Raw genomic sequence first — 26,942 nt, forward strand, 5'->3', positions numbered from 1 at the left:
TGTGCAAATCAATTGACTTGTTCTATCACAGATGTTACAAACCGCTGCTGAATAAGCAAATTCATGTATTGATGTCAATGAATGCGGTTGACAACCTTATCCTTTCCACCTGGACATAGTTCCACTATCTTTCGGAAGCCTAGTTTTAAAAAAAAAAAAATTTTCATTTTTGATATAACTTTAGTGACAAAAGTGAGCTCCAGAGCATCTAAATCAAGTATTTCTTGATCCAATTCCAAAATTTTCTTGCCCATTATGTATATGCTTGTTGATGTTTTATAGCTTTAGTCGGACAAAATAAAAAATATATAATTAAATATGAGATAAAATATGATATATATATATATATATATATATATATATATATATATATATATATATATATATATATATATATATATATATATATATATATAATTAATTGTTATTAATTGTCTAATTAACGAATAGACATGTCCCGGACATGTCTCTTCGTAACTTATATTCATTATAGATATAAGAGAGAAAGCTGCCTTTGGAAAATATATACCTTGAAGGCAATATCATTACATTTGCAAGGATCTTTGAATTTCAACATGGTATTAGAGCCAACCGCAAATGTATCAAAGTGATAAGAGTATAAAGAGGAATTATAAACTGAAATATTTATTACAGCAGATATAAAATATAGAGGAAAGGAGAAGTATATTCTACAACATCTATGCCACACGATAACATTAGACATGCAAGTTAGTGAACAAAGGGTAGACTCAATGCAAGCAACCAAGCATGGAGAATGGGAGAAAATGATGTAAGATATTACACAACAAGAAACCCTAATATGAATATAGTGAGATATATAACATAGCAAATTGATAGGTTAAATTGAGAGGGAATATTATACATCTGGTTGACAGATAGCCAAGTAGTTATAATCAGCCTCCAAAGTCAGTGTAGTATCTTGTATAGAGATATCATATTGGTGACATGCACAACTATAACTTTTATATGGGAAGAAATTTTCATTATTCGTTTGCAAAGACAAAACATTAATAAAATGCAGACTGGACTGTAATAACCCCAACAGGTTATAGCTTTGTCAAACACAAAGTCTTCTCTAATTCACTTGTTTGACATTTTGTCAAAGACTTTGCAAGCAAGAGATATATTGCATATCTAAATTCTGATGGCTTTCTAAATGCCAAACTTTAATAAATATGTTTGCAAAGAACACACCAAGCATCTAACAATGAAGATGCAATTGTTTTTTGTATAACACTGATTACAAATAGGAAAATATGCATCTACATCAATAAGACATTAGGGCAACAAATTCTGATACAAAACTCTGATATAAATCAGATTACAACAGATTTTACAAACCCTACCAATGCCCTAAATATCTACTCTCAAACAATGCAAAATGTAGTAGATAAAAACCTAGAATCGCTCCAAAAATATGAATTTTCCTGTAGCAAATCATTGTAGCGACGACACTATAGCAGCATTACTATAGCAGAGGTATTGTAGCAGCGTCACTGTAGCAAAGTTACTATAGCAATATCCAACTTATTCCTTACTCCACAGATCTGGCCCTAGGCCACAAATTTGGCACAATGAAAAGACTGATTTGTCTTCTCCAATAGTCGCAACCCTTCGGAAGATATTTCACTACCTTAGTTATGCAAATCAATGTGAGTGTTCGTTCCCAACGATCAACGTAGCAACTGTAGAAACCCTTGGCTCCATAAGTTATCCGAAAGAGTAGATAGCAACACATTCGATGCTCAACAATGAGGCTGCCCTCCCTATTTATTCTTTTCCTCCAATAGATGGACCTCCTTCTAGAAGAAATAAAATTATATTTAATTCCTCCTTCTAGAAGATTCTTTTAATTAATTAATTTAACTTTAGTCACTTTTGATTAAATTAATTAAATATAAAGTCACCTTTTAATTTTAATTTATTTAATGACTTTATAAGAAATTAATTTAATCAATTTCTCCTTATTTCTCCACTTAGCCTTCAAAGAATGTAAAGGCTAAGAACTCCATTGAGATGCGAAAAATATGGGGACATTACAATCCGCCCTCTTTGAAATTGCTTGTCTTCGAGCAATGTCAACTCCGAATGCTGCAAAATTTCCTCACCTTCCCTAGTAGCATCCTCAACCGGCAAGTCCTTCCATTTGATCAAATATTCCTTGATAACTTGTCTCTTCAATTGTTTCTCCCTAATATCCAATATAGCTTCAGGTACGAAAATCAACTTACCCTCATCATCTAAGGACCTAACGCCTTCTTGAGGCGTGACACATTAAAAACATTATGGACCTTACTATCAGTTGGTAACTTCAAAAACATTATGGACCTAATGATTCTGAAGGGTCCATAGTATCATGGCTCTAGCTTCCTTGCACCATTCTTCTTTAGTGTAGACTGTCTATAAGGCTGTAGCACCAAGTACACCATGTCTCCTACCTCAAATGAATGCTCAACTCTTTTCTGATCTGCATATTGCTTTTGTTGGTTTTGTGCTCTCTGAATGTTCTCCTTAAGAGCCTTCATGATATCTCGATTTTCTTGCAGCAAAGCTCCAACACTAGGCATTCTTCTATCACTCATCAACAAATCAAGAAAGTTGGGTGCCTCATAACCATACAAGACCATAAATGGTGTCATTTGAATAGAAAGTTGGTAGGTGGTTTTATAGCAGTACTCAGAAAGACATATCCACTTAACCCATCCCTTTTGCTGCCTTGCAATGTAGTTCCTAAGATATCCCTTCTTGGTTAGATCAGAAAGTGGCGTTGCATGTCGTGAATATCCATTAACTAATTTGCAGTAAAAACCACATGAGCCCAAAATTCCTCTTAGTCGTGTGAGACTCTCAAGTATAGGCCACTCAATTATTGTCTTGACCTTGTCTAGATCCATGCATACTCCCTGTGTGCTAATGATGTGTCCTAAGTACAACAGCTCTCTAGAGCCTAACTCACACTTGAATTCCTTGACATGCAAGGTCTCTTTGCCAAGAATACTCAAACTTGTATCAAGGTGCAGAATATAATCCCTCCACAATTTGTTGTACACAAAAACTAACACAAACCGCCTCAACTGTTGTATGTCAAAATGATAAACATGTTTTTGCTATTCCTCATGTATTGGCATCAAAACACAATCTATGTCATGGAGCCATGTCATCCACAATACCATATCAGCATCTCCCATGTTTAAAACATAAAAATCTGCATTAAACTAAAGTTATTCAAATGCATGAGCAGATCTGAAATCTTCTTGTCGCACCTAAGAGTGTAGCCATTTCTAACCTTTACTCTTATACCCTCAAAGACCTGCGTTTGTATGTTGTGTCTTTCAACCAACCAAGCATCAATGAAGTTATGTGTGGCTCCTGTATAAAGCAAGGTAATGATCTTCTGCCCAACTAAAGCTCCATGCATCCTAAAGGATCCCTCACGCTGTATGTTAGTGAGACGTGCTTCTTGTAGCTGAACTGACTCTTCCCTTTCAGCCCTTTCTTCCTCAAGTTTTGATCCTGCTAGCTTAGACCCTTCTTGATCAAATTTCTGATCTAAATTTTTAGATTCAGAATTCTCATTATATGCCCACATAACACAGTCAATCTTCCCCCTACACCTTAATAGACAATCATGGTTTGCATCATGCGCTGCTTTGCAATAAAAACTAAACTTCTTTCTACTTAAATCATTAAGCATTTCTCTATCTAGGGGTGCTGCTGATTCCCCCTTTGGATCTAACTTTTTTTGAATTGCCCAAATATGATCCTCAATTTGTTTGTGCATCATGTCATGATGAGATAATGCTGCAATAATCTCATCCTTCTTCACTTCAATTGAGTCTCCAAGTTATGAGCAACTTCAGCCACACATGAAGAACCCTCAAACTGTTCTTTTTCCTTGATGTTTCGAATCTTTACCAAATCCTTTAATTGACCAAACTTGTCAACTTCATTGTTGTCATCGGATCCAGGTACATTTTTAGATTCCTTCTCTGTTTGAAAACTGTAATGTCCCCATCTTTTTAGCATCTCAGTGGAGTTCTTGGCCTTTATATTCTCCGAAGGCTAAGTGGAGAAATAAGGAGAAATTGATTAAATTAGTTTTTTATAAAGTCATTAAATAAATTAAAACTAAAAGGTGACTTTATGTTTAATTAAAAGTGACTAAAGTTAAATAAATAAATTAAGAGAATATTCTAGAAGTAGGAATTTAATATTATTTTATTTCTTCTAGAAGGAGGTCCATCTATTGGAGGAAAAGAATAAATAGGGAGGGCAACTTCATTGTTGGGCATCGAATGTGTTGTCATCTACTCTTTCGAATAGCTTGTGGAGCCAAGGGTTTCTGCAGTTGTTACATTGATCGTTGGGAATGAACACTCCCATTGATTTGCATAACTGAGGTGGTGAAATATCTTCCGAAGGGTTGCAATTGTTGGAGAAGACAAATCAGTGTTTTCATTGTGCAGAATTTGTGGCCTAGGGCCAGATTTGTGCAGAAGGAATAAGTTGGATATTGCTATTGCATACATTATCCCCCTTGGCCTCATGTGGCCCTTTCCATTCATATGAGTTGGCTACCTAGTGTGGGGTCCTATCACCGTTTCCCTCTGTCTTATCCGTCCTCAACTTGTCTTCCATGATTGAGATTTTCATGAAGGAGATTATAAAGGTTCTTACTGCAGGGTGTCCCAAAAATCCACTCCTTTCTAAGCCCAAAGCTAGTCCATCCTGTCCCCCTTTGGCTCTATAGGACTCCCTAGTCACCACATAGAGTGAGGTGCTTAGAGAGTGAGCTCATAGCCGTTTCCCCTGATGAAGAATTCCCATCCCTTCCATCATGGAAAATCATAACAGTTAGAGGTACTATTATGATACCCTATCTAAATTATAGATATTGTGTATGTGCTAATAATTAACAACAGTTTCTCTTATACTATTACAGTAATCTATAATAGGCTTAGATTCAAAGATGAGTGAACATTACTGGAATTATTTAGTAACATGAATTGTATGCAGAAATCACAGAGTATGTAGCTACGATTTTATTAATAATGCTGTGTGTACGTAACTATATATGCATACCAGATTATCACTGAATACACATGGGCTGATGATGATGATTTGTAGCTTCAGTCGGATAAAATAAGTGACTAATTTCTATTTAATATCTATTGATATATGTGTATACAATTAGATATAATAGAAAGTGATTCTTTATTAATTTATTTTTTGATTGGTAAAAAGCCGAAGCCAAGATTAATTCTAATGTGTTGAGATTAATTATTATTATTATTTTTTAGACTCCAGTATACTCGAACCCAAGACCTCTCAGTTAAGAGGCTCACAATTTACCGTTGTGTTGTACGGTCTTGCCTGAAAGTAATTCTTTATTATTATAAATATATTTAAATTGAGAAATTCAAAATACTTAATATATTAAAGTTTAAATAGTGAAGAAATTAATATGAAATTATAATTCTGAGATTATATATATATATATATATATATATAATATTATATAAATCATATTAATTTATTTATTGTAAACTGAAATCAAATCACATCATATCTTGTCTGTTTTGAGTGACCATGACTCTATTATCAGGAGGCTGTGTTTATTGTGTGGAGACTTGTCCACGGGGGGCGTGACTCCATGTGAAGAGGGGTCATGTCTCCCCGTGGGCATGTCCCGAGCCCATACTCCCGTTACTTATACGAAGAGACAGACAAGTGTTGAAAGAACGAACACATCAATTTCAGCAGTTGTCAGATTTCATACACTGTGTGGGTTCATATTATATTTTGGGCAATTACAATCTGGATTTTTTTGGAGAATATATACACACACACACAAATTTGGTGCAAATAAGATTGGTATTCACTGTAGAAAACGGAGACTCAATTAGGAGTATTATATATTGAAGTTTCTGAGATTATTTATTCTGATAAATATCGTCAGAAACTCACCATTAATGTAATCTGATCAAAATTTCAACAGCTGATATATATTATGGGATTGTTCTCTTTCCTAGTCTCTTCTTCCTTCTGCCGATGATGATTATTTGCTGACTGAGTTTAATCTCTCTATGTATTATTGCCTTGCTGGAGGGGGATGAGAGACATGTCCCATGTCTCCCGTGGTTGCATCCCTTCATAACACTTAATTAAACATATTAGTTAATCTTCCCCGAGCCCTGCCAAATAACCTCTGATAACCATTGAAATTCATTCTCCAGTTTGACCTCCTTCCGGTTTCTGCTGTTCAGGGGTGGTTTCTTAATAGTATTTCTACTAATATATGATGGATCTCCTAGAAATGAAATTAATACAGGTACTATCGATATATTCATAGTCTATTCCTTAATCAATTGCTATAGCCCCTTAAGTGGATAGGCCGGTGTTGTGTAGGGAGAGGTGGAGTAAATCTTCACAAGGTAAGTGAATCCCAAGATGGGATAGGGACAGGGTCCTGAAACCTTGAGGGAGCCTACTTGTAGATTGTTGTCGAGTGCCCTACGAAAACTAAACCCCCATCCTCAGGGTTGAGTTTAGGAGAGAGATAAGGAAGTGGGCTTACATATGTTAACTATCAAATGTATCATGAATCATTCATTGTTCCTAATTCAGTTTGATTTTAATGTATAACGATGTATGTAAATCGTTGAGATTTTGCAGCTTCCTAGCAGGAAACATTGCAGAGACTAAGTGAATTTACATTCCTAAGCAGAATGCAAACCCTAGTTGAGAATACGAGAGTGCTATTTGAGGGCCTACGTCGTGTTGTAGCTTATCTTCATTCACTCTCAACTTTATAAACTAGTTTTTCTTTATAGCCAACTGAATCTTTATACAACATAAACATTTCTTAGAACCTTCTGTAATTGATTCCTATGAGAATCTATTCTTATTTTTGTCACTGAAGTTTTATCCAATGTAAGAACTCGAGCTCTAATAGATATCCAAATTGAAGATTTCATAATCTAAATACAGGTGTTGGTATTCTTGGGAATAATCTGAGTGTTTCACATTTCCAGATTCAACACCATGGAATAAATACTCTTTGATCTTTACATGCCCTCGCCAAGAAATTACAGTCTTCACAAATCTCACAACCTTTATAACAATATAACTTAGGCAATGGAATAAAAAGATATTAGCAAGGTTGCATGGGGACGGGCGTACTTGGGTATGTCAAACTTTATTTTTAATTACACTTATATTTATAAAAAATCTGAAATTATGAGTCATCACAATGGTTTTTCAAAAGAAGAACAATGATAAAGTTTGCAAATATAATGCATTTTTTTCAGTTTCAGATTTGTTATATGTTTAATAACTAGCACTTGCAACCGAAGGAGCAAGGGGTATGCTGATAATGGCAAAAGGTGGACGTCTGTATAAGATGGTTGTCCACATATATTTATGCCAGATATTTAATATGACATGAAAGGAATATAAACAATGAAACCCAAATTAAACATTGTTAATTTGACATAGTTAATTATTAAATCCAATATAGTTAAATTCATATAAGAAATGCAAAAGACGAATATAAGAATTCAAAATAAAAATCACAATGTTTGGAAATTATCTATTGATTCCATGGGTTACTTTATAATTAATTTTAAGTCTAAAGAGTCTTGTTTAGAGTGGCTTCTAATTTGGATGAGGGAGTTCGTCTATTGTCACAATAAGGAAACATTTAGTTGTTATCGTGGAATTTTTTCACATAAATGAGAGCATTTAGTTCTTTTTCTTTTCAAATTTTTAAATTAAAAAAAAAATGCATAATTTTTTAATCTTTGTGGTGTTTTACAACTCTAAGATTGTTATTGGTGCATACATCTCAATGCCTCTTATTCTTAGAAGACCAACTATCTATTATCTCATAAGATTTATGAAGCATAGAACTTAAAGATACATATTTTTAAACTTTTACTTGTTGTTTTTCCTTGTCATAACTTGTAACTTAGGAATTATTCCTGAGGAATCTAAGTTTTATCTTCTAGATGCATCTTTTTATGTAGTTTAGAAAGTTATCCCTATGCTAATACATATACTTGCTTTCTGACACACATCCATCACTGCATCAAGTGCTTAAAAATCCTTGTAAATATTGTTTTATTTGATTGAAGCTCTAGATCACTTGTCATTTGCATGATAATAATCACAAGTGTACATAGATATTGAGTTGATGAACACTCTTAAAGTAGTTGACTATCTTTTTATCATTAAAGTCTTCTCAAATTTTAATATGACACTAAATTAAAGAGCCAATTTCAAGTTTCATCATAGATTAATAACTATAAATAACAAGCAAACAATTAAACTAAACTAAAATTTATCAACCTTTTACATAATAATTCAATATTTCCACATTTCTAAAGGATTTCCCATTACAATTGTCATTGTAATGGTTGGGGTTAGTTTTCTCATCTTTGATATTCATTGTATCAAAATTTAATGTAAATGGGAACTAGATTTGATCACACACACTAAGGTACCTACCAAACAATTTTAAGTGTGTTGATCTGTGAATCTCTATAAATCATAAAGCATGAAGAAACCTTCCATTCATGGAAAAATATAATGATGCCAATCTTATTGCAACACATCCTAATAACACCATATGAAAACAACAATGCCAATATAAATATTGTGAAGATACAGTTATTTATGCGCATGTAAAGAGATAAATTCACATGAATAAAGCTCCATTCATTAATCATTATAATTGTAAAATGTTAGCTACAGAACTACTCAAATACAAACTACCCTCAATTTATAAGGACATAAAAAATAATATTTATTAACTTAAACAAACATCTACATAGTTGCCAACTATTGAAAAAGCTTCCCACACATTTGAGAAGATAAGTCACTTCAAAGGGTAAGTTATATGGGCCTTATATCATTTAGAAAATGGCCAACACTCTTAGAGCTTACCTAAGTTCAAGAACACATGTTTTAAGATCTTGGGGAATGGAGATACAAAGAAGATTATTTTTGTCCTGTAAGATTGACTCTTTGCATTATATCTGCTAGTTTTTTTTTTTTTTGTCTCCAAACTTTTTCACAAATTATAGTCTTCAGATGCCTGGTGACGATCTTCAGATTTTGTCACTTAGTGAGTGGTTCTGATCAAGATCCAATGTGGAAGAGCTTTTAAAAACCATGAACTATTTCATTCGGTGGAAAATTTGGCCCGATAATTGTTTTTCTTAAGCATTTTTTGAAAAAATGATGTTAGAAATGCTTCTGAAATTGGCATTACTAGGAGGATATTTGGAAGAAATTAGCTGTCATCGTGATTTTCAAGTGAGATTTTGCATTAGTTTGATGAAAATTTATGTGTTTGTTTTAGTTTTGATGAAGATTTCTGATTGTTTCTTTTTAGTATAGCACGGTTTCTCAATTTCGATAAACAATTATTGAGGAAGCCAATGCTATTGGAATAGGATTAAATTAATGAAGATGTCAATGCTCTTTGAAACAATCAAATAATGAGGGATGGAGACAACAACAAGGACCATGCCTTGGATGACCACATTAGCATCTGCCTTAATTTCCATTAGAACAGTTTAGCATCTGCCTTTAATTCATTCGACAATGAATTTCTACACCCTTCATGGATGGCTATCTATCTATCCTAGCGCTGTGCTGAAAGAACAGAAAATGTTTCTTTCGAAATATGCTTTTCAAAGTTCCAGTAGGCATCAAATTCTCAGAATAATGAAAAGTGCTGGCTCAAGTGCTTCAAGAATCGTATACCTTCTTATCAAAGGAATATCGATTTCCAAAAATTTCAGTCACAATTTTCCTCCTTACCCGTTTCCCTGGTTGCTTCATTTGTTTTGTTTTACATGATCATTTTTGTTCCTATTTGGTAATCCTGCTCTGTGGCACAGGGAAAAACTTCTTAAGCATCGACTGATTTTACTTTGGGTTTTTCTGTGCAGTGGGTTGGTCCCTTCATTAGCGTTGTGCTTGCAGAAATCTACCACCAGATGATCATCCATGCTATCTCATTCAAACGCTCTTAGAAATGTTAATGAGCAGGGAGCTTCTGTAAATAAAATGGCTGAGCTACCCTGGTTGGGTTTGCAGATAGAGGTGGGAAGCTTAGATTGGTTACTTATAAATACTGAAAAGTTTGATGGATTCAAGATTCCAACTAATATATAAAACAGATATGTTGTTCACCAATACTGTTTACACCATTCACAAAGGTTATATATAGAAGGTGCAAGTGGTTGGAAAGATGAGATCAATATACAGATCTCGCAGATCATTAAAAGATCTGTTGAGAAATATAATGATATAAGATCTGAAATTTCAGAATAAATGTGGTCGGTGTTCAAGATTGATCTAAGATTTGCATTGATTGCTCGTTGAACAGTTTTCAACTTGAAAAACAGCTGATGGTATCTGGTTTGCGTATCAACGGACAGGTTTGGGCTGAAATGCCCACCTATAATAGGCTATTGGCTAATAATATATGATAAATGTTTAGATGCATAGTAGAGAAGGCAGATTTTAAACATGAATAAGCAGATCATAAATTATATGACATGATAAACTTCTGACTTTTGAACGGTGAGAAAGTTTATTGTTAATCAATATTGTAGCAAAGTTTTGAACTAATTAGGTATTGAATTAAGCTTGACAAACAAGAAGCTGATAGGTGAACCAAAAACTGAAAAAAAAAATCAGAAATCTTAATCAATGTCCTTAGCTATGATGCTGTCCACCGATTACCTGGTACTTGGGGTACGTGTACCTGGTACTTGGGTACGTGGGTACGAGTACCAGGGGTGTGGGTACGAGTACCCATGCAACTTTGGATATTAGTGATTTGATGAATGAGGTTGATCAAGATTGAAGGAGTATCATTATCAGCAATTACTAAAGCATTCCATGACAGCACATAATTATGATGGTGTTTGACTCTTGCAAAGGCAATGGTCTTAATGAAAATGTGACTCCCTCACATCTGAAGATATAAAATGGGAGAACAATACATTTGAGAAGATCATGAAGTGAGAAATTCATTCAGCAATTAAAAAATATCTGAGATTCATCAAGAATCAATTCAGAAAATAAATTCAAGCATCAATTATCTATAAAAGCTTTTGAGCATTGTTCAAATATTGACCTTTCAATCCATCAAGAAATATTAATGAGTGAAGCCTATAAAAAATAATCCAGAAAATACATCAAGCAATCAGTCTTGAGTTTGAAGAAGCATATCGCATATAGGAAGGATGAAATTGCTTCCAAGCTCACGAGAATAGGAAGGATAGAAACCGTTTCATACTTTTATCAAGTTCGGACAAAAACTGAAATCTTAATCGAGGAGGATGAAAGCCCTCCAAGTTGGGCTAAAAGTTGAAAGTACGAAAACCCTTTCGTGCTCTTTGGCAGGCTAAGGACAAAAACCCTTTGTATTATCACTGTTGAGTTGGAGACAAAAACCTCTATTCAGCACATTTTTAAGTAATTCCAAAGAATTCATGATAAGATTGACTTTGAGTACTGTGCTATGATTTATTGATCAGAATATCACCATAAATTCTTAAACTTTGAGAAACCATTATTAGTTTTCAGTAAATATTATTTTTTTAATGCAAAAATCTGGAATAGGCCAAAAAGGAACATTACAGATTTCCCATCTTGTACAAACTTTTTATAGGAAATGGGATGATTATTAACACATGGTTTATAAAATATTCCCAGGATTTCTACATAGAATTGTGCCTTCATTGAGGTAGAATTAGTGATTTTTTTTATACGTAACATTATTTCCTATGATGGTTAGATGTTAATCTGAACCTCTCATCTTTTAGAGGTTTGAAACTGGAAAGCCATCGTTTTATAAAATATTATTTACTTCATAGTCTATTATACATATTGATTCTTCTCACTTGTTGGAACACTCTGAATTTGCATAGAGTGGTTATAAATTAACTTTGATCTAATTGTTTAGTTTGGGAATTCTACAAATGATATTTTCATATGTTAATTTATTATAATGGTACGATGAGATAAGAAAATACTGTAATATTTTGTTAAGAGATTTTATTGCTTTTTAATTGTCATGGTTCACTTATGCAATTGCTAGAATATAAAATCTGTGAACAACAATTTGCCCAATCTATGTGATATAAGTATGTTTGGTCTTGGAAATAACAATGAGAGCTCTTATTCTTTAAGCAACTTAAAAATAATAAGTAAAGATAAGATATCTTATTCTTCTTTGTGTTCAAAGAACGTTAAGATATTGTATTAATTTAGAAGGCAAAACTGTTGTTAGAAAGGTGAAAGCTCCATACGTGTTACTCTTATATTTCAAATAAGTCATGTATACAAAGTGCCAGGTGTATTATCTATAGTTTGTTGTTCCACACAACATCATTTATGGGTCTCATTCTCTGATTTGAATTTTCTTAATTTTTTCAGTATGGAGGCTATTCAACACCGTCTCCAAAAAAAGAATCCATTGCGGAAACCAAAATCTGCCTTTGTTTGGGACTTACTGATTATAGGTTTGTTTGTGTTGATTGCTCTATCCTTTCTACTTTTACTTTAAAACATCTGAATTAATATTTATTGCTATTTTTGTTTGCTTTGTAATAGATTTATATTTAATTAATATTTAAAAAGTAAGTACATATCAGCTTCATTTTTCACATAACCGCTCCCCCCCCCCCCCCCAGCTTACTACCTTTTATGTTTTGCATCAGCATATTAACAATAACTTTACAAATTAGGCTGGATTTTCCATGCCACATCAAACTAACATCCTCAAGACTACCTTACTACATTTATGTTCCATCAAATACATCTTTACAATAAATTTCAAAAATAATTAACAAATGGCATAAAATGCCATAGCCATCATTTCGCTATTCACTCCACCCCTCACGAGGGCAAAACAAAGTCTGTAGCATCTTTGTTTTGGCTTCACAGATCAACTCTGCCAACATACGTGAAATCTGTTATGACCAACCAACCGCAAAAAAACTGCCAGGCATCACTTTTCCAAAATCTGTCCAATCTTTTACTCCCTTCTCTCATTCAAACCATTTCCTTTGCAAATACACAGAGAGGCTTGAGTGTCAGCAATATCTTGCAGCTTCTCCTTCGCCAATTTGCCAAAACCAAAAACCATCACCTTCATTTTCAAACTCCAGACATTTTCCTTCAGCCATACCAGCACACCATTTGAAACAGACTCTCATGCAAAAATCGCCAAGGAGTAGATATCATTTACCAAAATTTCTTCCACCCAAAATCTCTTCTTCTTTCTGTAAGACCTCTTCTGACCTAGCACTACCATGCAGACAAAATGTCACACACCCCCCACCTAAACCCACATCTACTACACCTGCCTAATAAGGCAACCCTTTACACTGCAGTTATGCAACTTTGTGATGGATATAGACTCAAAATTCTTAATAGTTACTTTACGATAAAGTCACTAAATAATTTCCCTAGGAGGATACCCTTGGGGAGGCAATAAAATAAAAATAAAAAGGTTCAATGAAGTTTATTATTCTAAATTGCTAAAACAACCTAAAAATGGTGTGGCTTTCGAGGAAAGAAGCAAAAGGCAATTTGGGATGCCATTTTCACATACTCAGAAATAAATAATTTTGGTGAACTTGGCTTGAGAGCTGAAGCAAGCATTTGAACCAGCATCTTGTGGAGACATAATCCTACACAGGATTGAATGCCCCTGCGGGGAAATATATCTCTAGAGAGTGATAAAGTTTTTGAAAGCAGATTCGAAAGTAATGAATGATTGCAGATCTGAGGCAGCTAGAGGCATAGATTGTAGGCAGTACCGTTGACTTCGCCATCCATAGCACTTCATAGGGCTTAAGGTGAGTTTCTCGGGGAATTCAGAGGGCACATTTTGATAAGGGTTTCTTGGCAGAACAATGACAATAGGTTGCATTATTTTGTAGATCCAACCCTGTCCATACAATATTATTACAATCACCATATTTTCCTCCATCATTCCTACATCTTGCTTGGCTAGGCATCTGAACTGGGTATGTTCAATATTAAGAATTAATGCAATGAAATTCTTGATCATTTGGAAATTGCTATTTAATAATAGTTTTTTTGCTCCTTCATTTCCTGCCTTTCGTTCAGTAAATGTGTTGGCTAAATATTTTGTCAGTAATCGTAGACACACTACTCACAAAATGGGATATTTAGACATAGTGTATGAGAAATAATCTCTCCTCTCAACTTAGGGGAGGTGCCCTTCTTATTGCTACTAACTTAACTGGAAATTGGGTGGTTCACATATCCCTTCCTCTTTATTGAGGAAGGATTTTACATTCATAAAAACGTACTCTGTAAATTGATGGCCTTTTTCAATTTCACCTCCAAGTACCAGTTGGAGCAATAATTCTAATAAACTCAAAATTAACTGAAAGATTAATTGTTAAGCATAGTAGTTGTCTATAGACTAAGGTAATTGTTAAGTGTACTAGTTGTCTATAGACTCAGGAATATATATAAGCTCACAGACTTATACACTGTCCTGAAAATGTTTTAAACTATGAAGCAGCAATATGGTAAGTACAAAGAGTTGAACACATGAAACTTCGTTTTTATTTCTAAAATCACTATGAACCACAGCTCAAAGTCCATGGATTCACTTTTCACCAACTGAAATTGAAAATTATAGCACAAAGTCTATACAAAATCAGATTCAAGACTCTTCATAAAAGCACAAAGAATTCCACAAGTCTCCTCAGCTCAAAGATTGAAAATACTCACTTTTCATTCGATCAAAAATCAACTTGCACAAATTAAAGCGAAGTTTGAACCTGTACAATTTCACCAGAGTTTTCTTGCAATGCATAAAAGATTCCTAATCTACAAAGAGTCCTCTTGTATTTATAGGAGAGAGGCTATGAGAAAAATATGGAAAACTAACGACCTAGTGTTGACTTATTCAACATTACAGTCCTCCATAATGTGATTGCATTTAGCAGGATGTGTTATTGCAAATTTTTACTTTACATGTGCCGTTACATATGTATCTAATGTCCCCGCCCCAAAAGAAGACTTACAAAATAAATGACAATAATAAATTGAAATGAATAGATTAAGTCTACTATTAGTATATTTATATGTCATTAATATGATATATTATTATTATAAAATAATATATCATATTAATGACATATAAATATAATATTAATATAAACAAATATTTGATATGACTATAATGGTGATATAAGGAAAAAAAAATGATAAAACAAATAAGTAAAATTTAATAATATAAACATTAATAAATGAATTACAATATATATTATTAATTATTATAATATAAATACATCGATCATACATTCAAAATATTTTAAGCATCAATATAATTAAATAAGAATTATATGGATTGTTGTCGGAAAAAGTGTTATGCCATCGAGATTAGTTAAGATGTCAGTTATTATCCGAAGGGTGTTCTGTTATGGCGCGACGGTTCGGTCGCACCCCTTCGGGATCTATATGTACGCTTTGCCTCGAGAGAGAAGATATTCAGTGTTTAGTATTAGTCATTCATGATTTATCCTGTACTTGCATATGATGATTAAAGCTTGAAGATATTAATGAAGAATATGCTTGATTCCTTAAGCATTGTGTTTATATCTTATTTCTGTTACTGTGATATGCATAAATCTAGTTTACCCTGTATAGTAAACATTTGGCATCGTTGCCGATTTGAATCTGGAAAGTGCAATGTAGCGAATGGCATAAATGGGAATACCCGCACCACAGAACATCAGAACTAATGAAGACGACGTGATTGAGTTGTACAAAGGTGAGAATGCTCTCGCGGATAACTTCCATATACTTTTTTTGTGCAACGATTGAAACGTTTGTTCGTAGAGAAGCCATACGAGAGGAAGTTTCAGAGGACACAGTTTGGGATGCTTTGAACGTCAGCCCTGACGCCAGTAAACTATTGCACCAGTTCCCTCGATTGTTTGCGCAAGCATTCCTTGCACAAGCACGACAAAGAGAGGATGCTGAGAGAGAGTAGCGTAGACAACATACTCTCAAGAACTTTCTCGAATGTAATCGTTGAGAATTCGAGGATCGAGATGAAACCCAATGGAGATCTAACCCATGAGCACTAGTACATGGGAATGTAAATGGAGTGTGTGTGAAAAGAACATTGAAAATCTGTAACGGTTGCATAAATGACCCATGATGATGTACGAAGACTATATATAAATAAAAGTGTTCTTATTATCTATGATGATAAAGAGAAATAAAAGAGAACAAATTGAGCAAAGGAAACGACTCAGGCAACTCGATGATGATTACCACGGTGGGGTCACAGAGAGTGACCACGGTGCCACAGGAGGTGCACTGAACAAAGAACATAGTTCACCTAACTGTCGACAACCAAGAAGTACGGAGGACTTATTAGAGATGCGACAAAGGTTGAATTTGATTGAGGAATCGGGGGAAGAATTTCTAAATTTACGTAGACCACGTGTGGAGAATACAAACAGAGGAGAAGGAACCAACGTGGCTCAAGGTGCCAAAGGAGCACGAGCGTGGGGTGACCACTTGGTCCCTCACACACCATACGAATGAGTATAGTTTGATAATTGCACAACCCCCTTTTTAGAACCTATCTCACCGCAATGTAACGCGGGTGCTCAGGTGTAGGCGCAGAACCAAAACTCGCATGGAACACAACAAACACAACCAACACAACCAAAGCAACCAACTGTACCAAGGCAACAAACATTAGTTATGGCAGGGCAGAAGTAGAAACTGCCTAAGTTCATGGGTGATGGTATAGAAGGTCTCGTACGACATTGTAAGACATGTGAAACCATATGGATGGCCAATGGAGTGACGCACCAGGATGATTGGGTACAATAATTTCCAGCTACTCTAAGGGGGGTAGCGATCAATTGGTTCTTTGACATCGATCAGGTGAAGGTAGCTACATGACTAGACTAGGAGTTCGGGGTAGAATTCCGACTATTAAGAGATGATAACAAAATTGTAGTGGAAATTTACAACAGTAAACAAGGGAAGGATGAAACTGTCCGTGGGTATGCACAGAAACTGAAGGAGTTGGTCGGGAAGATGGAAAGCCCATCAGTTGATGGTTTGAAAAAATGCTGGTTCATCGAAGGCTTGAAACCTATAGTTTCGAAAAAGATGAAAATTGTACCCTCGACATCATACATTGATACATATAATAGAGTGATGGGACCTCGAGAGCGAAAGTAAAATAGGGAAGAAGAAGACTAGATCGTCTGATGAGGAAGATAATTCTTTGGGGGAGAGCAGCGACAAAGAATTGAACAAGAAGATTTGGGCACTACAAAAAGATATGTTGTGTATGATGAAAGAATTTAAGAACATGAAGAAAAAACTTGACAGAAGCACCGATGGGGACTTATGGTGTAAGGATTGTAAAGAAGGCCACATGAAGGGCGCTTACCCAAAAAATCAGCTCTGTGACATTTGCCAGATAGCCGAACATTCCACTAGAGAATGCCCGTTTAACATGAAAATCAAGGGCCACCAACAATTTCTAATGATGTAGGAGGTATCTACATCAGGTGTTGCAGGAATGGGGAAAGAAAACATCAACACAAAATCATCAAGAGGATATTGGATAAATCAATGAGGAAGAGGCGGAAATAATAACAATAATAGTGAAGGTTACTGTCGTATACAGTATGACCCAAGTTGGCGGCCGACGATACAATGCTGCACCTGCAATCAGTGGGGCCACTTTGTGAGGGATTGGTCTAAGAGTGAAGCAGATGGTGTGGTCTTGGAGACCACAACGATTCAAAATTCCCAAAACCAGGGGTTAACTTGCTGAACATCGAAGGGAACGGTGAAGAAGTGTTAGTGGTTACCCGAGCACAAGGAAAGAAAGTTGCGTACCCTATCCCGAAGAAGAGAAGAGAAGGATGCAAGAAGTGAAAGACGAAATAGAGAAGGAAATGATGGCCGAAAGAAGGGAAACAAATGCTACCGTGAGTACCTCAATGAGCACACAGGCAGAGCAAAAAATCATAAGGCAGGTGATGCAGGTCGAAATCCCTATAAAATTAAATGACCTTCTTGCAATGCCACAATTGAGAACAACAATATTAAACATGACACCACCCTTGAAGGCATCAGCTGGACCAACAAAGAATGATGATGGTGAAAACGAAAACTCCCTTGGAGAGGAGAGTCCTCTCGGGACAAAAAAGGATCCGATGTTACTTGTAGATCCGATGTTACTTGTGGTGAACGTGGGTAGACACCCTACAGTGGTGGAGATGGGCATCCTTGGGACCATCTTGACAGACACCATTGTTGACGAGGTTTTGGTGTGAATGTGTTACCAGAGGAAACATGGAAGAAATTAGGGCGACCATTGTTGTGGTTGCCAACATTTCAATTGGTAGGCGCCGACCAACGAACTTATTTGAACTTTGATGATGCAGAGAGTGATGATAGGAACACAACCCTTCATTTTGGACTTCATAGTAACCCCACAAAAGAGAAAAGGATATGACGCGATCCTGGGAAAGCGTTTGTTGGTGCAAGCAAGGATGAATCACGACTGGAAACGAAATACTCTCTCGATGGAGAGAGGTCACAAGTTCACAATTGACCTACGAATGCAAATGGTGAGTGAAGATCTAGCATCTTTGTCTGATTCAAAGGTGGAAGAAGCAGACGATGAAAGAAAGAGAAGCATGGAACCGAATAAGGAGGGAGTTCTCAAACTGGAGGGATGCCCTGATGATGACTTGGATTCATTAAATGGACTCTTCCATTGGCAAATGGAAGACTATGAGGTGTTTTCGAGTTGCAACATGTCGGGGGTAGATTACAGAAATGAGGATAAAAAGAATTCCTTCCCAATCGAGTACAAAGAATATAAGGAAGGGGAGGCACCGATGGATGGAACACCAGCACATGCACTTGATAAAGAAAAACCCATTAAATATGAAGAACCTTTGATAAAGGCAATGAATCTAGGGGATGAAGCCAATCCTAAGAACATCCTTGTCGGTGATGACTGGAACCTTGTGCTAAAAGTAACGACATTTAAGATATTTACCGAATACAAGGACGTATTCACTTGGTAAGGATCTCAAAGGAGTTCCGCTTTAATTATGTGTCAATTGGATTCCACTCATACAAGGAGCTATATCGGTGTGGAAGCGACCGTACTCAATGAACAAAAATTATGCTGCACGGGTCAATGAGGAGATTGCACGAATGCTTGATGCGGGCATCATATTCCGCGTACAAACAAGCGAATGGATGTCTCCTATTGTAATATCACTAAAGAAGGATGCCAACCAAATAAGGATATGTGTGGATTTCCACTGCCTGAATGCAATAACCATTAAGGACCCATTCTTGATACCATTCACCAACAGTATTCTAGAGGAAGTTGTTGGACATGAGATCTACTCATTCATGAATGTCTTCTCTGGCTACAACCAGATATCCATCGTAGAAGAGGATAAGTTGAAAATGACCTTCGTGGTAGAAGAAAGAGTCTATGCTTACAATCGGATGCCTTTTCGACTATGTAACACTCCAGCCACATTTCAGAGGATCATTTTACACATCTTTGACAAGATGTCAGTTGGGAAGTTTAAGGCTTTTCTAGACGATTGGTCCATATTCAACGCAAAGGGGTCCATATTCAGTGCGAAGGACACACACTTGGTAGCCTTGAGGGAGTGCATGGAGAGATGTTGACGAGTTAGGTTAGCACTAAACCCAAAAAAGATGCAGATTCATGGTGCCTCAAGGGAAACTGCTGTGGCATATATAATGCAAAATGGGATTGAAGATAGATCCGGATAAGATCTGAGTAATTTTAGAAATGAAACCTCTTACAGACGTAATTAGAATGAAGTCTTTTCTAGGATACATTGGATACTATAGAAGATTTATCAAAAATTTCTCTCAAGTGTCCTACCCACTGGATAGATTGACTTGGAAGGGGGAGCCTACACATGGAAAACAAAACAAGATGAGGCATTCAGAGAACTGAAAATGAGACTAGTAGGAGCACCTATCCTCGCTTATCAAAACTGGGATAAAGAATTTCATGTGCACGTGGACACATTGAACTTTGCAATTGGGGCAACTCTTGCGCAGACGGTTGACCATTGGTTAGATCACCTCGTTTATTTTGCAAGTCGGCTATTGTCAAAGCCGAAAAGAATTACAATACAATAGAAAGAGAAGCCCTCACGAATGGTGTATGCCGTGCAGAATTTTTGGCATTACCTGCTAGCAACACCGTTTGTATTCTATGTAGATCACCAGGCTCTGATGTATCTAGTAAATAAGCCAATTATACAAGGGCGAGTGAGTCAATGGTTGCTCCTCCTCTAAGAGTTTACATTTAGCATCGTGGTACATCTCGGGAAAAGCCATGTGAGTGCGGACCATCTCTCAAGGATTAAGTCAGGAGAACCACTTGAGGGAGTAAATGATGACTTTCTCGATGCACACTTGTTTTGGTTTGTCATATTCTCATCATGGTATACAAGCATTGGCGAATACCTATCAACAGGATAGCTTTCGTGGGAAATGCAAACTGAACGAACGAAAGAAGCTCATGCGGAAAAGACGAACATTTCAATTGATTAACAGGTTACTGAATAAGATGGGACCCAACCAATTCCTTTGAAGATGCGTTATGGAAGAAGTGCTGAGCATATTGAGAGAAGTGCATGAAGGTCCCAAGGGTGGACACATGGGACCAGACATAACAGCGCGAAAAATACTTTTGACAGGGTTGTGGTGGCCTACTTTGTATAATGACGCTAGAGAATGGGTCGTGGGCTGCAACACTTGCTAGAGGGCGGGAAAGCCATTGAAGAGGGACTTTATGCCACTTAACCCACCAAACATGCATAAACTCTTTGAATGATGGGGGTTGGACTTTGTTGGACCCCTGAAGACAAGTAAAGCTCAGAGGTGTCTGTATATTGTTGTAGCAACTGAATATCTTATGAAGTGGGTCGAGCACGGGCCCTACCAGACAACTCGACAATAAGTACCAGAAAATTTATCTATGAACAAATAATCACCAGGTACGACATTCCAATACAACTAATAAGTGACCGGGGAGGGCATTTCATGAATAATGTCATTTAATTGCTCACAATGGAGTTCAAAACTTGTCATTATTTTTCAAGCCCATATTGCTCGAGAGCAAATGGGTAGGCCGAATCAATAAATAAGATATTGGTATAAGTGATCTATAAGTCTTGTGGTGTCAAAGGTGAGGACTGGGAGGAAAAGCTACCATTTGTGTTATGGGCCTACCGCACCACTTATAAGGTCACGACTAGACAAATTCCATTTCAATTGATGTATGGCCAGGAAGTTGTGGTACTAGTTGAGTTCATGGTGCCAAGTCGGAGGAACGCAATCAAGAATAGGTTGGCTGATATGGAGAGCTTGGGGGAAAGGCTATACAATTTGAATAAGTTCAAGGAACGACGATTAATGGCACAATGAGCCACTGAAGTATCTTAGCTTAGGCGCAAAGCGTGGCATGATAAACATCTAAAGGTAACAAAATTCATGCCAGGCCAACTTGTACTAAAGTATAATGGGTGCAATGAGATTAAATTAGGCGAGTTCAAGGTCAAGTGGACCAGACCCTACAAAGTACATAAAGTTGGCGATAATGGAGCAATCAAATTATGGACCTTGGACGGGAAAGAAATCTCTAATCTAGTTAATGGTTTAAAACTCAAAATTTACCATCAAAGGCATGAAGGATGGAGAGATGATTGTCAAGTCCCCTTTATAGTGACATGCTATTTTAAGGGATTTCATAAGAATATTTTATGGATACTTCTAGTAGTTCTTAGAGGCTTCTTAGGAAAGTGCATAAATAGAGTGCTTGGCCTCTCATTTGGACATCCCAAGTTTGAGTTTACACTAATTTTCTCTTTGAGCATTTGTGGCACCATCTTGGTCTGCAAATTGTCATTTGATCGTTAGGAACGGAGTCTCCTAAGGATTTGCATAACTGAGGAGGTGAAATATCCTTTGAAGGGTTGCACTTTGGAAGTGGTATTCAGCTACTTCAAGTTGGGCTTATTTGGGCATTTCCAGCAGGGTTCGATATTCAGCCCGGACATACATTTTTGCTCATATCTCACTATTGGTTGGGAGTTTGATTTTTATTTTTTGGAAGAATTTTCCTTGGAGCCTGGTGCTTATTTCTATTTCATTTTCGGCACCTTTCAGCCCAACATTTATTTTTGCCAGGAGTTGTACCAATCCGTACATGTACAAATGTACTTGTAGGCCATAAGGTCAGGAAATTGGAGGCCAGTTTGGAGTTGCATTTTCATCATTTCATCCTCAACATTTAGTCTCCAGCATTTGCTTAATCAGGTTCTTTCATTTTAGTTTGTAGTTGCAAGAAATTCTCAGTTGCATTCAGCCAGTAAGGGTTTGTTTGTAATGTGCCATGTTGTAATGCCTTGAGATGAAATTCGCATATCATATGTAACAGCATTTGGTTATCATTGAATGAATATATTGGCTTTATTTTACATCAGTTATTTTAGTAGATTTGTTGCACAACAAATTCCTTTATTCAACATTTTACTTTCAACAGTGTATTTAATTTGCATGCCAAGTGTTTGACGAAATTACACAGTTTAGTATTAGTGGCCTATTGGCAAGGGCCATTACAGTGGTATCAAAGCTAAATCCTACCATCCTGAGGGTTTAGCAATCACATGGAGCCACCTGGGGTTGGCTCTCACAGATTTTACACTCGTAGGCAAACTTTGTTTGACAGGAACAAGATTTTGACAGGCAGCTAGACACCATGGGTGATAGACAAGAGCATAGCCCACCAAGAGACAATAGGAATGAGGATCAGGAAACAAAGGAATTTTTCAGAGCAATGGTTACAGGACAAGAGCGGATGGCTCAGGCTTTGCAGACACTTACCACCATGGTTGAGCGCATGAACCCAAAGGACAGACGTAATCAGGAACAGGATAGGGGGACACCAGAGCAGGATAACAGGAGTGTAGTAGGGTCACAGGGTGCTCCTAGGCACAGGTCATGGACTGCAAATAGGCCTACACGTCCTACATTCCTTAGAGAGGCGACCCAGGAGGCAGTAGAGGATTATATGCTAGAGGATTTTTAGGATGATCTTCGAGCTACAGATGCAAAATGGCAGGCACTTCCTCCACATGTTCGTGAGTTGCTGAATTTTGATCGCTACCTGAGTCAGAGAAGAGAGCACATGAGGAGTTGCAGGCAGAACTGGAGGCCTAGAGGAGGTCAGGACAGTGAGTTGCAGCGAGCTACTAGCAAGCTCACCTTACCATCTTTCGACGGCAGTGGACAGATGACAGCACAAGCCTGGATCCATAAGTTCGATACATTCCTAGCATTGAGGCCTATATCAGAGACAGATGCTATCAAGTATGCCACTTTGCATTTAGAGGGTGCAACACATGATTGGTGGTCACATGGTATGGTTACATTGCAGCATAATCAGGTGACATCCTATCAGGATTTTGTGGATAGATTGGTAGAGCGCTTTGATAAGAAAGACCCAGAGGTCTTCTTCCGTGATCTTGCACAGCTGAGACAGACAGACAGTTTGGAGGTCTACATCAGTGAGTTTCAGAGATTATCAGTGATGGTGCAGGATGTGTGCGAGAGGAGGTTGGTTATACTATTCACAGAGGGGTTGTCTGAACCTCTAAAGGGGTGGATCAAGGCATTCGATCCCCCTTCATTGCAGGAGGCTATGAGGAAGGCACCGAGCATGGAGCTCACAACACCCTCTAGCAAGTTCACCTCCAGGAGCACTTCTTCATTCAAGGACAATAAGAAGTTTGATAAAAACAAGGGCAAAAAAGGTGACACCAAGGGTAAATCTACTGCACCTTTGGATATGGAGACACTGAATGACTTGCGCAGGAAGAAGCTATGTTTTTATCGCAAAGGTCCCTATGATAGGGATCATGATTGTCCTATGAGGCCTAAGGGGAAGGCCAATAGGGTTATGTGCGTCTATTATGAGGATTCAGATTCTGATAATTCTGGACATGAGGTTGATCATAGCGATGCAGAGCCTGAGGCAGAAGCAGAAGCTCTAGAGGCTAAGGAGGAGCCCGAGTTGCACTTCCAAGAGGCACGCTTGTCTAGCATTCAGTAGGAAGGATCTTTTAGACTACGTGGTGTTCTAGCAGGGTAGAGAGTTATTACTTTGGTTGATACAGGTGCTACGCACTTCATTGATGCACGTTTTGTTGAACGTTGTGGTATTATGACTGAGGAGTTTGAGGGACTACGAGTACAGGTTGTTGATGGTTATACTCTTAAGTGTAATAGGATGGTTAGAAATTTGCACTTACGCCTGAACAACTATGAGTTCAAGGCGGACTACTATGTTGTCAACATGGGTGATCTGGATATTGTTCTTGGGATGGAGTGGTTGCGCTCATTGGAAGAGGTCACCTTCAAATTGAAGGACATGGAGATTAAGTTTGAAGTGGATCGGAAGCAACACATTTTAAGAGACATCAGGAATGGAGACATCAGGACTATTTCCTTCAGATGGCTGGAGAGGTTAGCTAGACATGATGACATTGAGAGGGCAGCTGTATATACTCTCATGCCTACACAGGAGGGACAACATAAGATAGAGTATCATCCAAACATACAGCAGTTGGGAGTGAAGTATGACAGAGTCTTCAGCGACATCTCACTTGGCAGACCGCCAGATAGAGGTATTGAGCACATCATTGAGCTGGAGGAGGGTGCTAAACCCGTGATGATTACACCATATAGGCATCCTAAGAGGCTCAAGGATGAGATCGAGAAAACCATCAAGGAGCTTCTTGTGATGGGTCACCTCAAGCCTAGCAAGTCTCCTTTTGCTTCTTCGGTTGTGATGGTGAAGAAAAAGGATGGTACATTGAGAATGTGCATTGATTACAGGGTGTTGAACAAAAGGACAATCAAGAACAAGTACCCCATCCACGGATTGATGAGTTGATTGATGAGCTTCATGGTGCATGTTACTTCATGAAGATTGATTTGAGATCCGGTTACCATAAGATCGGAGTTAGAGAGCAGGATATTGAGAAGACTACCTTCAGATGTCATTGTTACAAGATTCAAGAAGAGTTGGCAGATTAACAGATTTCCGGATGATTCATTAATTAACAGAGGAACAAATGTGTTCCTTATAAAGAATTACAAGGACGTTGTTTCTAAAAGAAACAACGTAGACTGAAGACGGAATTAGAAACAAAACTAGAGACAGGATAGGAAACATTCCTATCTGGACTGAAGAAAAGAGAGACGGGATAGGAAACATTCCTATCTAGACTAAAAGACGGACTACAGACAAGTAGTTGACTATTATAGAAAGTATAAGATATTATCTTAATACCCTTCCTTAATGGTCAACATATGGATGTCGGAACATTCTGTGATAACTGAGACCCTCCCTGGATCTACAGAATGCTGAAACCAAGAAGCTTTGCCAGAAGAGTGCTATGACTCAAAATAAGTTGCAATTACAAAACTTCGTTTTTGTGAAAAAAACGGTAAAACCCAGAATCTCACACAACCTTGCGTATTACAGACAACTTGAAATGATTTTTGAGGAGAAAATCAACAAACCCAGAATCTCACGCAACTTTGCGTATTACAGACAACTTGAAATGATTTTTGAGGAGAAAATCAACAAACCCATAAAAACAGAAACAAATTTAGAAGGCGAAAAATGCAACTTCGCCTTGATTAGGACCCAGAGAAATCGGACGCTGCGTAACACCCAAAACAAGTTGATCGATGTTTCGATATTCGAAGATTGCGATGATGCGCTGCTTCCAGGTTCCATAATTGGGACCATTGAATTTCGAATTATGTTCGAGCAGAATATTTGTCAGAGATGCCATGGCACGTTTTTCAATGAAAAATTGTGAAAATTTGTGAAGGCACATTCTTCGAGGCAAAAATATGAAAGACCCAAAAGAATCAGAGAATGACCCAGAAGAGAGCTCGAAATACTCAGAAAGAATTTGCTGTCGTTTTTTGGATCCGCTGACTCGAAAATCGAGGCACCCAGAAAAAACGAACGACAACCCAGTTGAGCTCTCGAAAAACCCACCAAGAATCAGCAAACAAAATATTTTTTCGACCCCAAAAATTAGGGTTTCGAAAAAAATGGCCCTAGCTGAAAAAAGCTTGAAAAAACTTCAGATTTCTTGATTAAAAATGACAGATTTTTCTTCAAGGATCGATGTGCATGGACGAATGGGGCTAGAGTGTGCTGAACAAACACAGGCAGAGCCGAGTTCGGGAATTTCTCTAGGCTGAAAACCCTAAGCGGGTTTTAGAGAAATTCAACAGAAATAATTTTGAAAAAATTTAAACAATTAATTTCACGAAGAAATTATAATTTTTTTTCAAAAAAATTTAAGTAATAGCTCTGATACCATGTTACAAGATTCAAGAAGAGTTGGCAGATTAACGGATTTCCGGATGATTCATTAATTAACAGAGGAACAAATGTGTTCCTTATAAAGAATTACAAGGACGTTGTTTCTAAAAGAAACAACGTAGATTGAAGACGGAATTAGAAACAAAACTAGAGACAGGATAGGAAACATTCCTATCTGGACTGAAGAAAAAAGAGACGGGATAGGAAACATTCCTATTTAGACTGAAAGACGGACTACAGACAAGTAGTTGACTATTATAGAAAGTATAAAATATTATCTTAATAGTCATTGTGGGCACTTTGAGTTTTTTTTCATGCCATTTGGACTAACCAATGCACCAGCTACTTTTCAGTCCACCGTGAACAGGGTCTTTCGTCACTAGTT

General features: G+C 37.0%; 1 protein-coding gene across 37 annotated transcripts in view; it reads left to right on the forward strand.

The window, feature by feature from the left end:
• The window catches only part of NUDT9 (nudix hydrolase homolog 9), a 197,839-nt gene that overhangs the window by 47,982 nt on the left and 122,915 nt on the right, over window positions 1-26,942 (forward strand). For all 37 annotated transcript variants that reach the window (XR_016363293.1, XR_016363294.1, XR_016363316.1 and 34 more), the window contains one exon: window positions 12,481-12,566. Coding sequence is in view for 28 of the 37 variants with exons in the window: in XM_089823471.1 (XP_089679597.1) it covers window positions 12,481-12,566 (86 nt within the window). In the remaining 9 variants the exon portion in view is untranslated. The remainder of the gene's footprint in view (window positions 1-12,480; window positions 12,567-26,942) is intronic.

Source organism: Cupressus sempervirens, chromosome 1 (assembly GCF_028749045.1).
Source record: "Cupressus sempervirens isolate cs-2001-9-10 chromosome 1, ASM2874904v1, whole genome shotgun sequence".
Taxonomy (NCBI): domain Eukaryota; kingdom Viridiplantae; phylum Streptophyta; class Pinopsida; order Cupressales; family Cupressaceae; genus Cupressus; species Cupressus sempervirens.